Here is a 16139-nt window from a genome sequence, read left to right on the forward strand (position 1 = left end):
TTCATGCTCTTTCACCGCCAGCTATGGAGACGCCAAACATATTACACCTGTGGCACACGTAGGATAGTCTAAGCTCTGCATGAAGAGCGCACTGACCATGTGCCTGCTCCCAGCGGCCGGCCTGGTGTACAGGTCTATGCCTCCGATACAGCTCTCCGCCACCTGCAGAACACAGAGGAGAGGCTGAGATGACACACCCCCACAGAGGAGAGAAGGAGAGGAGAGGCTGAGATGACACACCCCCACAGAGAGAGGAAAGGAGAGGAGAGGCTGAGATGACACCCCCCACAGAGGAGAGAAAGGGAGAGGAGAGGCTGAGATGACACACCCCACAGAGGAGAGGAAAGGAGAGGAGAGGCTGAGATGGACACACCCCCACAGAGGAGAGGAAAGGAGAGGAGAGGCGAGATGAGACACCCCCCACAGGGAGAAGAGGAGATTACTGAGATGACACATCCCCCTCAGAGGCCAGGAATGGAGAGGCCAAAATGATATTACACACTGTGCACACAGTATGGAGAGTCAAGGAGAGGAGAGGCGCTGAGATGACACACCCCCACAGAGGAGAGGAAAGGAGAGGAGAGGCTGAGATGACACACCCCCACAGAGGAGAGGAAAGGAGAGGAGAGGCTGAGATGACACACCCCCACAGAGGAGAGGAAAGGAGAGGAGAGGCTGAGATGACACACCCCCACAGAGGAGAGGAAAGGAGAGGAGAGGCTGAGATGACACCCCCCCCACAGAGGAGAGGAAAGGAGAGGAGAGGCTGAGATGACACACCCCCACAGAGGAGAGAGGAAAGGAGAGGAGAGGCTGAGATGACACACCCCCACAGAGGAGAGGGAAAGGAGAGGAGAGGCTGAGATGACACACCCCCCACAGAGGAGAGGAAAGGAGAGGAGAGGCTGAGATGACACACCCCCACAGAGGAGAGGAAAGGAGAGGAGAGGCTGAGATGACACACCCCCACAGAGGAGAGGAAAGGAGAGGAGAGGCTGAGATGACACACCCCCACAGAGGAGAGGAAAGGAGAGGAGAGGCTGAGATGACACACCCCCACAGAGAGGAGAGAAGGGAGAGGCTGAGATGACACACCCCCCACAGAGGAGAGGAAAGGAGAGGAGAGGCTGAGATGACACACCCCCACAGAGGAGAGGAAAGGAGAGGAGAGGCTGAGATGACACCCCCCACAGAGGAGAGGAAAGGAGAGGAGAGGCTGAGATGACACACCCCCACAGAGGAGAGGAAAGGAGAGGAGAGGCTGAGATGACACACCCCCACAGAGGAGAGGAAAGGAGAGGAGAGGCTGAGATGACACACCCCCACAGAGGAGAGGAAAGGAGAGGAGAGGCTGAGATGACACACCCCCACAGAGGAGAGGAAAGGAGAGGAGAGGCTGAGATGACACACCCCCACAGAGGAGAGGAAAGGAGAGGAGAGGCTGAGATGACACACCCCCACAGAGGAGAGGAAAGGAGAGGAGAGGCTGAGATGACACACCCCCACAGAGGAGAGAAGGAGAGGAGAGGCTGAGATGACACACCCCCACAGAGGAGAGGAAAGGAGAGGAGAGGCTGAGATGACACACCCCCACAGAGGAGAGGAAAGGAGAGGAGAGGCTGAGATGACACACCCCCACAGAGGAGAGGAAAGGAGAGGAGAGGCTGAGATGACACACCCCCACAGAGGAGAGGAAAGGAGAGGAGAGGCTGAGATGACACACCCCCACAGAGGAGAGGAAAGGAGAGGAGAGGCTGAGATGACACACCCCCACAGAGGAGAGGAAAGGAGAGGAGAGGCTGAGATGACACACCCCCACAGAGGAGAGGAAAGGAGAGGAGAGGCTGAGATGACACACCCCCCACAGAGGAGAGGAAAGGAGAGGAGAGGCTGAGATGACACACCCCCACAGAGAGAGAGGAGAGGCTGAGATGACACACCCCCACAGGAGAGGAGAGGCTGAGATGACACACCCCCACAGAGGAGAGGAAAGGAGAGGAGAGGCTGAGATGACACACCCCCACAGAGGAGAGGAAGGAGAGGAGAGGCTGAGATGACACACCCCACAGAGGAGAGGAAAGGAGAGGAGAGGCTGAGATGACACACCCCCACAGAGGAGAGGAAAGGAGAGGAGAGGCTGAGATGACACACCCCCACAGAGGAGAGGAAAGGAGAGGAGAGGCTGAGATGACACACCCCCACAGAGGAGAGGAAAGGAGAGGAGAGGCTGAGATGACACACCCCCACAGAGGAGAGGAAAGGAGAGGAGAGGCTGAGATGACACACCCCCACAGAGGAGAGGAAAGGAGAGGAGAGGCTGAGATGACACACCCCCACAGAGGAGAGGAAAGGAGAGGAGAGGCTGAGATGACACACCCCCACAGAGGAGAGGAAAGGAGAGGAGAGGCTGAGATGACACACCCCCACAGAGGAGAGGAAAGGAGAGGAGAGGCTGAGATGACACCCCCCCCACAGAGGAGAGGAAAGGAGAGGAGAGGCTGAGATGACACCCCCCCCCACAGAGGAGAGGAAAGGAGAGGAGAGGCTGAGATGACACACCCCCACAGAGGAGAGGAAAGGAGAGGAGAGGCTGAGATGACACACCCCCACAGAGGAGAGGAAAGGAGAGGAGAGGCTGAGATGACACACCCCCACAGAGGAGAGGAAAGGAGAGGAGAGGCTGAGATGACACACCCCCACAGAGGAGAGGAAAGGAGAGGAGAGGCTGAGATGACACACCCCCACAGAGGAGAGGAAAGGAGAGGAGAGGCTGAGATGACACACCCCCCACAGAGGAGAGGAAAGGAGAGGAGAGGCTGAGATGACACACCCCCACAGAGGAGAGGAAAGGAGAGGAGAGGCTGAGATGACACCCCCCCCACAGAGGAGAGGAAAGGAGAGGAGAGGCTGAGATGACACACCCCCACAGAGGAGAGGAAAGGAGAGGAGAGGCTGAGATGACACACCCCCACAGAGGAGAGGAAAGGAGAGGAGAGGCTGAGATGACACACCCCCACAGAGGAGAGGAAAGGAGAGGAGAGGCTGAGATGACACACCCCCACAGAGGAGAGGAAAGGAGAGGAGAGGCTGAGATGACACACCCCCACAGAGGAGAGGAAAGGAGAGGAGAGGCTGAGATGACACACCCCCACAGAGGAGAGGAGAGGCTGAGATGACACACCCCCACAGAGGAGAGGAGAGGCTGAGATGACACACCCCCACAGAGGAGAGGAGAGGCTGAGATGACACACCCCCACAGAGGAGAGGAGAGGCTGAGATGACACACCCCCACAGAGGAGAGGAAAGGAGAGGAGAGGCTGAGATGACACACCCCCACAGAGGAGAGGAAAGGAGAGGAGAGGCTGAGATGACACACCCCACAGAGGAGAGGAAAGGAGAGGAGAGGCTGAGATGACACACCCCCACAGAGGAGAGGAAAGGAGAGGAGAGGCTGAGATGACACACCCCCACAGAGGAGAGAAAGGAGAGGAGAGGCTGAGATGACACACCCCCACAGAGGAGAGGAAAGGAGAGGAGAGGCTGAGATGACACACCCCCACAGAGGAGAGGAGAGGCTGAGATGACACACCCCCACAGAGGAGAGGAAAGGAGAGGAGAGGCTGAGATGACACACCCCCACAGAGGAGAGGAGAGGCTGAGATGACACACCCCCACAGAGGAGAGGAGAGGCTGAGATGACACACCCCCACAGAGGAGAGGAGAGGCTGAGATGACACACCCCCACAGAGGAGAGGAGAGGAGAGGCTGAGATGACACACCCCCACAGAGGAGAGGAGAGGCTGAGATGACACACCCCCACAGAGGAGAGGAGAGGAGAGGCTGAGATGACACACCCCCACAGAGGAGAGGAGAGGCTGAGATGACACACCCCCACAGAGGAGAGGAGAGGCTGAGATGACACACCCCCACAGAGGAGAGGAGAGGAGAGGAGAGGCTGAGATGACACACCCCCACAGAGGAGAGGAGAGGCTGAGATGACACACCCCCACAGAGGGGAGGAAAGGAGAGGCTGAGATGACACACCCCCACAGAGGGGAGGAAAGGAGAGGCTGAGATGACACACCCCCACAGAGGAGAGGAAAGGAGAGGCTGAGATGACACCCCCCCACAGAGGAGAGGAGAGGCTGAGATGACACCCCCCCCACAGAGGAGAGGAGAGGCTGAGATGACACCCCCCCACAGAGGAGAGGAGAGGAGAGGCTGAGATGACACCCCCCCACAGAGGAGAGGAGAGGAGAGGCTGAGATGACACCCCCCCACAGAGGAGAGGAGAGGCTGAGATGACACCCCCCCACAGAGGAGAGGAGAGGCTGAGATGACACCCCCCACAGAGGAGAGGAGAGGCTGAGATGACATCCCCCCACAGAGGAGAGGAGAGGCTGAGATGACACACCCCCACAGAGGAGAGGAGAGGCTGAGATGACACACCCCCACAGAGGAGAGGAGAGGCTGAGATGCACACCCCCCACAAGGAGAGGAGAGGAGAGGCTGAGATGACACCCCCCCACAGAGGAGAGGAAAGGAGAGGCTGAGATGACACCCCCCACAGAGGAGAGGAGAGGAGAGGCTGAGATGACACACCCCCACAGAGGAGAGGAGAGGAGAGGCTGAGATGACACACCCCCACAGAGGAGAGGAGAGGAGAGGCTGAGATGACACACCCCCACAGAGGAGAGGAAAGGAGAGGAGAGGCTGAGATGACACACCCCCAGAGAGGAGAGGCTGAGATGACACCCCCCACAGAGGAGAGGAGAGGCTGAGATGACACCCCCCACAGAGGAGAGGAGAGGCTGAGATGACACCCCCCACAGAGGAGAGGAGAGGAGAGGCTGAGATGACACACCCCACAGAGGAGAGGAAAGGGAGAGGAGAGGCTGAGATGACACACCCCCAGAGAGGAGAGGAGAGGCTGAGATGACACCCCCCCACAGAGGAGAGGAGAGGCTGAGATGACACCCCCCACAGAGGAGAGGAGAGGAGAGGCTGAGATGACACCCCCCCACAGAGGAGAGGAGAGGCTGAGATGACACCCCCCCACAGAGGAGAGGAGAGGCTGAGATGACACACCCCCACAGAGGAGAGGAAAGGAGAGGAGAGGCTGAGATGACACACCCCCACAGAGGAGAGGAAAGGAGAGGAGAGGCTGAGATGACACACCCCCAGAGAGGAGAGGAGAGGCTGAGATGACACACCCCCACAGAGGAGAGGAGAGGCTGAGATGACACCCCCCACAGAGGAGAGGAGAGGAGAGGCTGAGATGACACACCCCCACAGAGGAGAGGAGAGGAGAGGCTGAGATGACACACCCCCACAGAGGAGAGGAAAGGAGAGGCTGAGATGACACACCCCCAGAGAGGAGAGGAGAGGCTGAGATGACACCCCCCCACAGAGGAGAGGAGAGGCTGAGATGACACCCCCCCACAGAGGAGAGGAGAGGAGAGGCTGAGATGACACCCCCCCACAGAGGAGAGGAGAGGCTGAGATGACACACCCCCAGAGAGGAGAGGAGAGGCTGAGATGACACCCCCCCACAGAGGAGAGGAGAAGCTGAGATGACACCCCCCCACAGAGGAGAGGAGAAGCTGAGATGACACCCCCCCACAGAGGAGAGGAGAAGCTGAGATGACACACCCCCACAGAGGAGAGGAGAGGCTGAGATGACACACCCCCACAGAGGAGAGGAAAGGAGAGGAGAGGCTGAGATGACACACCCCCACAGAGGAGAGGAAAGGAGAGGAGAGGCTGAGATGACACACCCCCACAGAGGAGAGGAAAGGAGAGGAGAGGCTGAGATGACACACCCCCACAGAGGAGAGGAGAGGCTGAGATGACACACCCCCACAGAGGAGAGGAGAGGCTGAGATGACACACCCCCACAGAGGAGAGGAGAGGCTGAGATGACACACCCCCACAGAGGAGAGGAGAGGCTGAGATGACACACCCCCACAGAGGAGAGGAGAGGCTGAGATGACACACCCCCACAGAGGAGAGGAGAGGCTGAGATGACACACCCCCACAGAGGAGAGGAGAGGCTGAGATGACACACCCCCACAGAGGAGAGGAGAGGCTGAGATGACACACCCCCACAGAGGAGAGGAGAGGCTGAGATGACACACCCCCAGAGAGGAGAGGAGAGGCTGAGATGACACACCCCCCAGAGAGGAGAAGAGAGGAGAGGAGAGGCTGAGATGACACACCCCCACAGAGGAGAGGAGAGGAGAGGCTGAGATGACACAGCCCCACAGAGGAGAGGAGAGGCTGAGATGACACACCCCCACAGAGGAGAGGAGAGGCTGAGATGACACACCCCCACAGAGGAGAGGAGAGGCTGAGATGACACACCCCCACAGAGGAGAGGAGAGGCTGAGATGACACACCCCCACAGAGGAGAGGAGAGGCTGAGATGACACACCCCCAGAGAGGAGAGGCTGAGATGACACACCCCCCAGAGAGGAGAAGAGAGGAGAGGAGAGGCTGAGATGACACAGCCCCACAGAGGAGAGGAGAGGCTGAGATGACACACCCCCACAGAGAGGAGAAGAGAGGAGAGGCTGAGATGACACACCCCCCAGAGAGGAGAAGAGAGGAGAGGAGAGGCTGAGATGACACACCCCCACAGAGGAGAGGAGAGGAGAGGCTGAGATGACACACCCCCACAGAGGAGAGGAGAGGCTGAGATGACACACCCCCCAGAGAGGAGAAGAGAGGAGAGGAGAGGCTGAGATGACACACCCCCACAGAGGAGAAGAGAGGAGAGGAGAGGAGAGGAGAGGCTGAGATGACACACCCCCACAGAGGAGAAGAGAGGAGAGGAGAGGCTGAGATGACACACCCCCAGAGAGGAGAGGAGAGGCTGAGATGACACACCCCCACAGAGGAGAAGAGAGGAGAGGAGAGGAGAGGAGAGGCTGAGATGACACACCCCCACAGAGGAGAGGCTGAGATACACCCCCAGAGAGGAGAGGCTGAGATGACACACCCCCCAGAGAGGAGAAGAGAGGAGAGGAGAGGAGAGGAGAGGCTGAGATGACACACCCCCAGAGAGGAGAGGCTGAGATACACCCCCAGAGAGGAGAGGCTGAGATGACACACCCCCCAGAGAGGAGAAGAGAGGAGAGGAGAGGCTGAGATGACACACCCCCCAGAGAGGAGAAGAGAGGAGAGGAGAGGAGAGGCTGAGATGACACACCCCCACAGAGGAGAAGAGAGGAGAGGCTGAGATGACACACCCCCACAGAGGAGAAGAGAGGAGAGGAGAGGCTGAGATGACACACCCCCACAGAGGAGAAGAGAGGAGAGGAGAGGCTGAGATGACACACCCCCACAGAGGAGAAGAGAGGAGAGGAGAGGCTGAGATGACACACCCCCACAGAGGAGAAGAGAGGAGAGGAGAGGCTGAGATGACACACCCCCAGAGAGGAGAGGAGAGGCTGAGATGACACACCCCCAGAGAGGAGAGGAGAGGCTGAGATGACACACCCCCAGAGAGGAGAGGAGAGGCTGAGATGACACACCCCCAGAGAGGAGAGGAGAGGCTGAGATGACACACCCCCAGAGAGGAGAGGCTGAGATACACCCCCAGAGAGGAGAGGCTGAGATACACCCCCAGAGAGGAGAGGCTGAGATACACCCCCAGAGAGGAGAGGCTGAGATACACCCCCAGAGAGGAGAGGCTGAGATACACCCCCAGAGAGGAGAGGCTGAGATACACCCCCAGAGAGGAGAGGCTGAGATACACCCCCAGAGAGGAGAGGCTGAGATACACCCCCAGAGAGGAGAGGCTGAGATACACCCCCAGAGAGGAGAGGCTGAGATACACCCCCAGAGAGGAGAGGCTGAGATACACCCCCAGAGAGGAGAGGCTGAGATACACCCCCAGAGAGGAGAGGCTGAGATACACCCCCAGAGAGGAGAGGCTGAGATACACCCCCAGAGAGGAGAGGCTGAGATACACCCCCAGAGAGGAGAGGCTGAGATACACCCCCAGAGAGGAGAGGCTGAGATACACCCCCAGAGAGGAGAGGCTGAGATACACCCCCAGTGAGGAGCAGCTGAGATACTCAGGGCAGGTATGTACCTCGTACTCCTGCACGGAGCTGTAGTGTTGTGCGATCCTCAGGTAGTAGTTGCTGGCGGTGCGCTGCTCCTGGAGCTCCAGGATGTGGATGGCTTTCTTCCATTGTCGAGCCCCTATGGCAGCCTCAATGGCCTTCACCGAGCACCTGATGGGAGAACACGTGATATTATAATAGTGCCCCCTCCCGTGTATTATAACGATGCATAAATGGAGGACTGGCGCTCACCCGGCCTCAATGTAGTGGTTGATGGCGGCATCCAACTGCTTCTGCTGCACCAGATAATCCCCCCAGGACTCCTCCAGCTTCACCACCTCCACCGGGAAGGCCACGCGGGCCAGCTCCACCGCTGCCAGGACAGGAGAGATGTCACCAGGAGAAAGCAGAGACCGCGGGGGAGGCCACGAGACCGTGCATCAGGTAACCCCGGGGAGGCCACGAGACCGCGCATCAGGTAACCCCGGGGAGGCCACGAGACCGCGCATCAGGTAACCCCGGGGAAGCCACGAGACCGCTCATCAGGTAACCCCGGGGAGGCCACGAGACCGCTCATCAGGTAACCCCGGGGAGGCCACGAGACCCCAGGTAACCCCGGGGAGGCCACGAGACCGCTCATCAGGTAACCCCGGGGAGGCCACGAGACCGCTCATCAGGTAACCCCGGGGAGGCCACGAGACCCCAGGTAACCCCGGGGAGGCCACGAGACCGCTCATCAGGTAACCCCAGGGAGGCCACGAGACCGCTCATCAGGTAACCCCAGGGAGGCCACGAGACCGCTCATCAGGTAACCCCAGGGAGGCCACGAGACCGCGCATCAGGTAACCCCAGGGAGGCCACGAGACCGCGCATCAGGTAACCCCAGGGAGGCCACGAGACCGCGCATCAGGTAACCCCAGGGAGGCCACGAGACCGCTCATCAGGTAACCCCAGGGAGGCCACGAGACCGCGCATCAGGTAACCCCAGGGAGGCCACGAGACCGTGCATCAGGTAACCCCAGGGAGGCCAGGTTACTCTGATGTAACTGCATAGAATTTGTTGTCCCCTTACTAGCCATGGACCACAATAAGTCAGTCGTGGCCAGAGCGCAATCACCAAGCCTCACGACCCGACCTCTGACCTTACAGCAGTCATATCACATGTGCAGACACTTACCTTTCCGGAAAGCAAAGCCTTTGCAGAAGCATTCTAGAGCCCGACGGGAATTATTAATCTTCTCCAGTAGATCCCCGGCCTATAATATAGAGAACGGGTCACAAGCCATGAGATCTAAGAACAAGGTATGGAGAGACCGAGACAGACAGAGCGAGACAGAGCGAGACAGACAGACAGAGCGAGACAGAGCGAGACAGACAGACAGAGCGAGACAGAGCGAGACAGACAGACAGAGCGAGACAGAGCGAGACAGACAGACAGAGCGAGACAGAGCGAGACAGACAGACAGAGCGAGACAGAGCGAGACAGACAGACAGAGCGAGACAGAGCGAGACAGACAGACAGAGCGAGACAGAGCGAGACAGACAGACAGAGCGAGACAGAGCGAGACAGACAGACAGAGCGAGACAGAGCGAGACAGACAGACAGAGCGAGACAGAGCGAGACAGAGCGAGACAGAGCGAGACAGAGCGAGACAGAGCGAGACAGAGCGAGACAGAGCGAGACAGAGCGAGACAGAGCGAGACAGAGCGAGACAGAGCGAGACAGAGCGAGACAGAGCGAGACAGAGCGAGACAGAGCGAGACAGAGCGAGACAGAGCGAGACAGAGCGAGACAGAGCGAGACAGAGCGAGACAGAGCGAGACAGAGCGAGACAGAGCGAGACAGAGCGAGACAGAGCGAGACAGAGCGAGACAGAGCGAGACAGAGCGAGACAGAGCGAGACAGAGCGAGACAGAGCGAGACAGACAGAGACAGACAGAGACAGAGCGAGACAGACAGACAGACAGAGACAGAGCGAGACAGACAGACAGACAGAGACAGAGCGAGACAGACAGACAGACAGACAGAGACAGAGCGAGACAGACAGACAGACAGACAGAGACAGAGCGAGACAGACAGACAGACAGACAGAGACAGAGCGAGACAGACAGACAGACAGACAGAGACAGAGCGAGACAGACAGACAGACAGAGACAGAGCGAGACAGACAGACAGACAGACAGACAGAGACAGAGCGAGACAGACAGACAGACAGACAGACAGACAGACAGACAGAGACAGAGCGAGACAGACAGACAGACAGACAGACAGACAGACAGAGCGAGACAGACAGACAGAGCGAGAGAGCGAGAGACAGAGAGACAGAGAGACAGAGAGAGACAGAGAGAGACAGAGAGAGACAGAGAGAGACAGAGAGAGACAGAGAGAGACAGAGAGAGACAGAGAGAGACAGAGAGAGAGAGAGAGAGAGAGAGACAGAGGCTCTAGAATGAGAGACAGAGAGAGAGACACAGAGAGAGAGAGGGAAGAGGCTCTAGAACAAGGTACGGGCAGAGAGGGAAGAGGCTCTAGAACAAGGTACGGGCAGAGAGGGAAGAGGCTCTAGAACAAGGTACGGGCAGAGAGGGAAGAGGCTCTAGAACAAGGTACGGGCAGAGAGAGAAGAGGCTCTAGAACAAGGTATGGACAGAGAGGGAAGAGGCTCTAGAACAAGGTATGGACAGTGAATGAAGAGGCTCTAGAACAAGGTACGGACAGTGAATGAAGAGGCTCTAGAACAAGGTACGGACAGAGAGGGAAGAGGCTCTAGAACAAGGTACGGGCAGAGAGGGAAGAGGCTCTAGAACAAGGTACGGGCAGAGAGGGAAGAGGCTCTAGAACAAGGTACGGGCAGAGAGGGAAGAGGCTCTAGAACAAGGTACGGGCAGAGAGGGAAGAGGCTCTAGAACAAGGTACGGGCAGAGAGAGAAGAGGCTCTAGAACAAGGTACGGGCAGAGAGAGAAGAGGCTCTAGAACAAGGTATGGACAGAGAGGGAAGAGGCTCTAGAACAAGGTATGGACAGTGAATGAAGAGGCTCTAGAACAAGGTACGGGCAGAGAGGGAAGAGGCTCTAGAACAAGGTACGGACAGAGAGGGAAGAGGCTCTAGAACAAGGTACGGGCAGAGAGGGAAGAGGCTCTAGAACAAGGTACGGGCAGAGAGGGAAGAGGCTCTAGAACAAGGTATGGGCAGAGAGGGAAGAGGCTCTAGAACAAGGTATGGGCAGAGAGGGAAGAGGCTCTAGAACAAGGTATGGACAGTGAATGAAGAGGCTCTAGAACAAGGTATGGACAGTGAATGAAGAGGGCCTAGAGCAGGAATACAGGGTCTCACTCTTTCGTAGAAGTCCCCCTTGATGAGGGCGGCAGTGACTCTTCCGATCAGCTCGGTGTCCAGCAGTAGCTGCTCCTGATTGATGCACAGCCGGGCAGCCTTGGCCGGGAGTCCTGCACGGAGGTACAGACTGACAGCAGCCACATAGTCTCCCTCCTGCTCGCGCACCTCTCCTGCCCGCTCCTCCTGGTGACTGTCCGCCAGGTACTGCAGGTAGCTACGCTTCAGGTTCTCCAGCTCTGGGTGACCCTAGGAGGACAAACACTTCACGTATGGAAGAAGGTGGCCCTAAGTGCCAAGCCTGCCCGGAACCTGAGACCCCACCACTAGCTGTGGACATCCTGCACAGAGCAGCTGTATGTCTACACCGAAGCGCCACCCCGCAGCCTCGCCCAAGCGCCACCCCGCAGCCTCGCCCAAGCGCCACCCCGCAGCCTCGCCCAAGCGCCACCCCGCAGCCTCGCCCAAGCGCCACCCCGCAGCCTCGCCCAAGCGCCACCCCGCAGCCTCGCCCAAGCGCCACCCCGCAGCCTCGCCCAAGCGCCACCCCGCAGCCTCGCCCAAGCGCCACCCCGCAGCCTCGCCCAAGCGCCACCCCGCAGCCTCGCCCAAGCGCCACCCCGCAGCCTCGCCCAAGCGCCACCCCGCAGCCTCGCCCAAGCGCCACCCCGCAGCCTCGCCCAAGCGCCACCCCGCAGCCTCACCGGCCCCCATCCCGCAGCCTCACCGGCCCCCATCCCGCAGCCTCACCGGCCCCCATCCCGCAGCCTCACGGGCCCCCATCCCGCAGCCTCACGGGCCCCCACCCCGCAGCCTCACGGGCCCCCATCCCGCAGCCTCACGGGCCCCCATCCCGCAGCCTCACGGGCCCCCATCCCGCAGCCTCACGGGCCCCCATCCCGCAGCCTCACGGGCCCCCATCCCGCAGCCTCACGGGCCCCCATCCCGCAGCCTCACGGGCCCCCACCCCGCAGCCTCACGGGCCCCCACCCCGCAGCCTCACCGTCCGCCACCAGGACGGCACTCCGCAGCCTCCAGGTCACATGTGGTACTGCACATACATGTGACATGCGTGTACCTTGGCCTCTGCTACAGCGATACATTCATCCCACATGTGCAGCTCCTGATACATCATAATGGCGTCCGTCACAGCGTTCTGCAGATAAGAGAATAAGGTCAGTAACACCCCGCGGGGCATATCCCCGCCCCGGGGCAGGGCATGCGGGGCATATCCCCGCCCCGGGGCAGGGCATGCGGGGCATATCCCCGCCCCGGGGCAGGGCATGCGGGGCATATCCCCGCCCCGGGGCAGGGCATGCGGGGCATATCCCCGCCCCGGGGCAGGGCATGCGGGGCAGGGCATGCGGGGCATATCCCCGCCCCGGGGCAGGGCATGCGGGGCATATCCCCCTCCCGGGGCAGGGCATGCGGGGCATATCCCCCTCCCGGGGCAGGGCATGCGGGGCATATCCCCCTCCCGGGGCAGGGCATGCGGGGCATATCCCCCTCCCGGGGCAGGGCATGCGGGGCATATCCCCCTCCCGGGGCAGGGCATGCGGGGCATATCCCCCTCCCGGGGCAGGGCATGCGGGGCATATCCCCCTCCCGGGGCAGGGCATGCGGGGCATATCCCCCTCCCGGGGCAGGGCATGCGGGGCATATCCCCCTCCCGGGGCAGGGCATGCGGGGCATATCCCCCTCCCGGGGCAGGGCATGCGGGGCATATCCCCCTCCCGGGGCAGGGCATGCGGGGCATATCCCCCTCCCGGGGCAGGGCATACGGGGCATATCACCCTCCCGGGGCAGGGCATACGGGGCATATCCCCCTCCCGGGGCAGAGCATACGGGGCATATCCCCCTCCCGGGGCAGAGCATACGGGGCATATCCCCTTCCCGGGGCAGGGCATACGGGGCATATCACCCTCCCGGGGCAGGGCATACGGGGCATATCACCCTCCCGGGGCAGGGCATACGGGGCATATCACCCTCCCGGGGCAGGGCATACGGGGCATATCCCCCTCCCGGGGCAGGGCATACGGGGCATATCCCCCTCCCGGGGCAGGGCATACGGGGCATATCACCCTCCCGGGGCAGGGCATGCGGGGCATATCCCCCTCCCGGGGCAGGGCATGCGGGGCATATCCCCCTCCCGGGGCAGGGCATGCGGGGCATATCCCCCTCCCGGGGCAGGGCATGCGGGGCATATCCCCCTCCCGGGGCAGGGCATGCGGGGCATATCCCCCTCCCGGGGCAGGGCATGCGGGGCATATCCCCCTCCCGGGGCAGGGCATGCGGGGCATATCCCCCTCCCGGGGCAGGGCATGCGGGGCATATCCCCCTCCCGGGGCAGGGCATGCGGGGCATATCCCCCTCCCGGGGCAGGGCATGCGGGGCATATCCCCCTCCCGGGGCAGGGCATGCGGGGCATATCCCCCTCCCGGGGCAGGGCATACGGGGCATATCACCCTCCCGGGGCAGGGCATACGGGGCATATCCCCCTCCCGGGGCAGAGCATACGGGGCATATCCCCCTCCCGGGGCAGAGCATACGGGGCATATCCCCTTCCCGGGGCAGGGCATACGGGGCATATCACCCTCCCGGGGCAGGGCATACGGGGCATATCACCCTCCCGGGGCAGGGCATACGGGGCATATCACCCTCCCGGGGCAGGGCATACGGGGCATATCACCCTCCCGGGGCAGGGCATACGGGGCATATCACCCTCCCGGGGCAGGGCATACGGGGCATATCACCCTCCCGGGGCAGGGCATACGGGGCATATCCCCCTCCCGGGGCAGAGCATACGGGGCATATCCCCCTCCCGGGGCAGGGCATACGGGGCATATCCCCTTCCCGGGGCAGGGCATACGGGGCATATCACCCTCCCGGGGCAGGGCATACGGGGCATATCACCCTCCCGGGGCAGGGCATACGGGGCATATCCCCCTCCCGGGGCAGGGCATACGGGGCATATCCCCCTCCCGGGGCAGGGCATACGGGGCATATCCCCCTCCCGGGGCAGGGCATACGGGGCATATCACCCTCCCGGGGCAGGGCATACGGGGCATATCCCCCTCCCGGGGCAGAGCATACGGGGCATATCCCCCTCCCGGGGCAGAGCATACGGGGCATATCCCCTTCCCGGGGCAGGGCATACGGGGCATATCACCCTCCCGGGGCAGGGCATACGGGGCATATCACCCTCCCGGGGCAGGGCATACGGGGCATATCCCCCTCCCGGGGCAGGGCATGCTGGTATAGAGATAAGATTCTCAGGATAATATAACTCACTTGTTCCAGGAGAATCATCTCTGCCAACTTGTAGTTCTGCTCCAGCATGGCAAGTCGTGCCCGCACCTTATAATGTCCTGCACCATCACCTCCCTGGAAATAAAGACCACCACACGGTGAGGAGGCCCCTCCCTGGTGACACGTGTAGAGAAGACCACCACACGGTGAGGAGGCCCCTCCCTGGTGACACGTGTAGAGAAGACCACCACACGGTGAGGAGGCCCCTCCCTGGTGACACGTGTAGAGAAGACCACCACACGGTGAGGAGGCCCCTCCCTGGTGACACGTGTAGAGAAGACCACCACACGGTGAGGAGGCCCCTCCCTGGTGACACGTGTAGAGAAGACCACCACACGGTGAGGAGGCCCCTCCCTGGTGACACGTGTAGAGAAGACCACCACACGGTGAGGAGGCCCCTCCCTGGTGACACGTGTAGAGAAGACCACCACACGGTGAGGAGGCCCCTCCCTGGTGACACGTGTAGAGAAGACCACCACACGGTGAGGAGGCCCCTCCCTGGTGACACGTGTAGAGAAGACCACCACACGGTGAGGAGGCCCCTCCCTGGTGACACGTGTAGAGAAGACCACCACACGGTGAGGAGGCCCCTCCCTGGTGACACGTGTAGAGAAGACCACCACACGGTGAGGAGGCCCCTCCCTGGTGACACGTGTAGAGAAGACCACCACACGGTGAGGAGGCCCCTCCCTGGTGACACGTGTAGAGAAGACCACCACACGGTGAGGAGGCCCCTCCCTGGTGACACGTGTAGAGAAGACCACCACACGGTGAGGAGGCCCCTCCCTGGTGACACGTGTAGAGAAGACCACCACACGGTGAGGAGGCCCCTCCCTGGTGACACGTGTAGAGAAGACCACCACACGGTGAGGACCCCCTCCCTGGTGACACGTGTAGAGAAGACCACCACATGGTGAGGACGCCCCTCCCTGGTGACACGTGTAGAGAAGACCACCACATGGTGAGGACAACAAAGATCAGTAATAATAAAGGAGATAATTACTCACATATTCAGCCGTTGCCTGATCTGCGATCTGATTGGTGTCACACAGAAATCTCGCCTTGGCGACGTCTCCGAGGGCCGAGAAACATCTGAGAAGAAGAAATAAAAAGGCAACTCCACAGGAACCAACCATAGGATGGACGAGGTATACGGGAGGAAAAATATATATCCCCCTGCGCTGCTCCCCTCCTCCTCCTCCTCCTCGTATCCCCCTGCGCTGCTCCCCTCCTCCTCCTCCTCCTCGTATCCCCCTGCGCTGCTCCCCTCCTCCTCCTCGTATCCCCCTGCGCTGCTCCCCTCCTCCTCCTCCTCCTCGTATGCCCCTGCGCTGCTCCCCTCCTCCTCCTCCTCGTATGCCCCTGCGCTGCTCCCCTCCTCCTCCTCCTCCTCGTATCCCCCTGCGCTGCTCCCCTCCTCCT

At 60.9% G+C, this 16139-nt stretch overlaps 1 protein-coding gene across 1 annotated transcript in view; it reads right to left on the bottom strand.

Moving 5' to 3' along the window:
• Positions 1 to 21: 21 nt before the first annotated feature.
• The window catches only part of IFT172 (intraflagellar transport 172), a 42416-nt gene continuing 26298 nt past the window's right edge, over positions 22 to 16139 (bottom strand). Inside the window, 8 exon segments of the mRNA XM_072144287.1 lie at positions 22 to 162; positions 8099 to 8243; positions 8325 to 8445; positions 9250 to 9328; positions 11409 to 11657; positions 12487 to 12564; positions 14700 to 14792; positions 15725 to 15809. Of these exon segments, the coding sequence (XP_072000388.1) occupies positions 22 to 162; positions 8099 to 8243; positions 8325 to 8445; positions 9250 to 9328; positions 11409 to 11657; positions 12487 to 12564; positions 14700 to 14792; positions 15725 to 15809 (991 nt within the window).

This window comes from Engystomops pustulosus, chromosome 3, assembly GCF_040894005.1.
Source record: "Engystomops pustulosus chromosome 3, aEngPut4.maternal, whole genome shotgun sequence".
Taxonomy (NCBI): domain Eukaryota; kingdom Metazoa; phylum Chordata; class Amphibia; order Anura; family Leptodactylidae; genus Engystomops; species Engystomops pustulosus.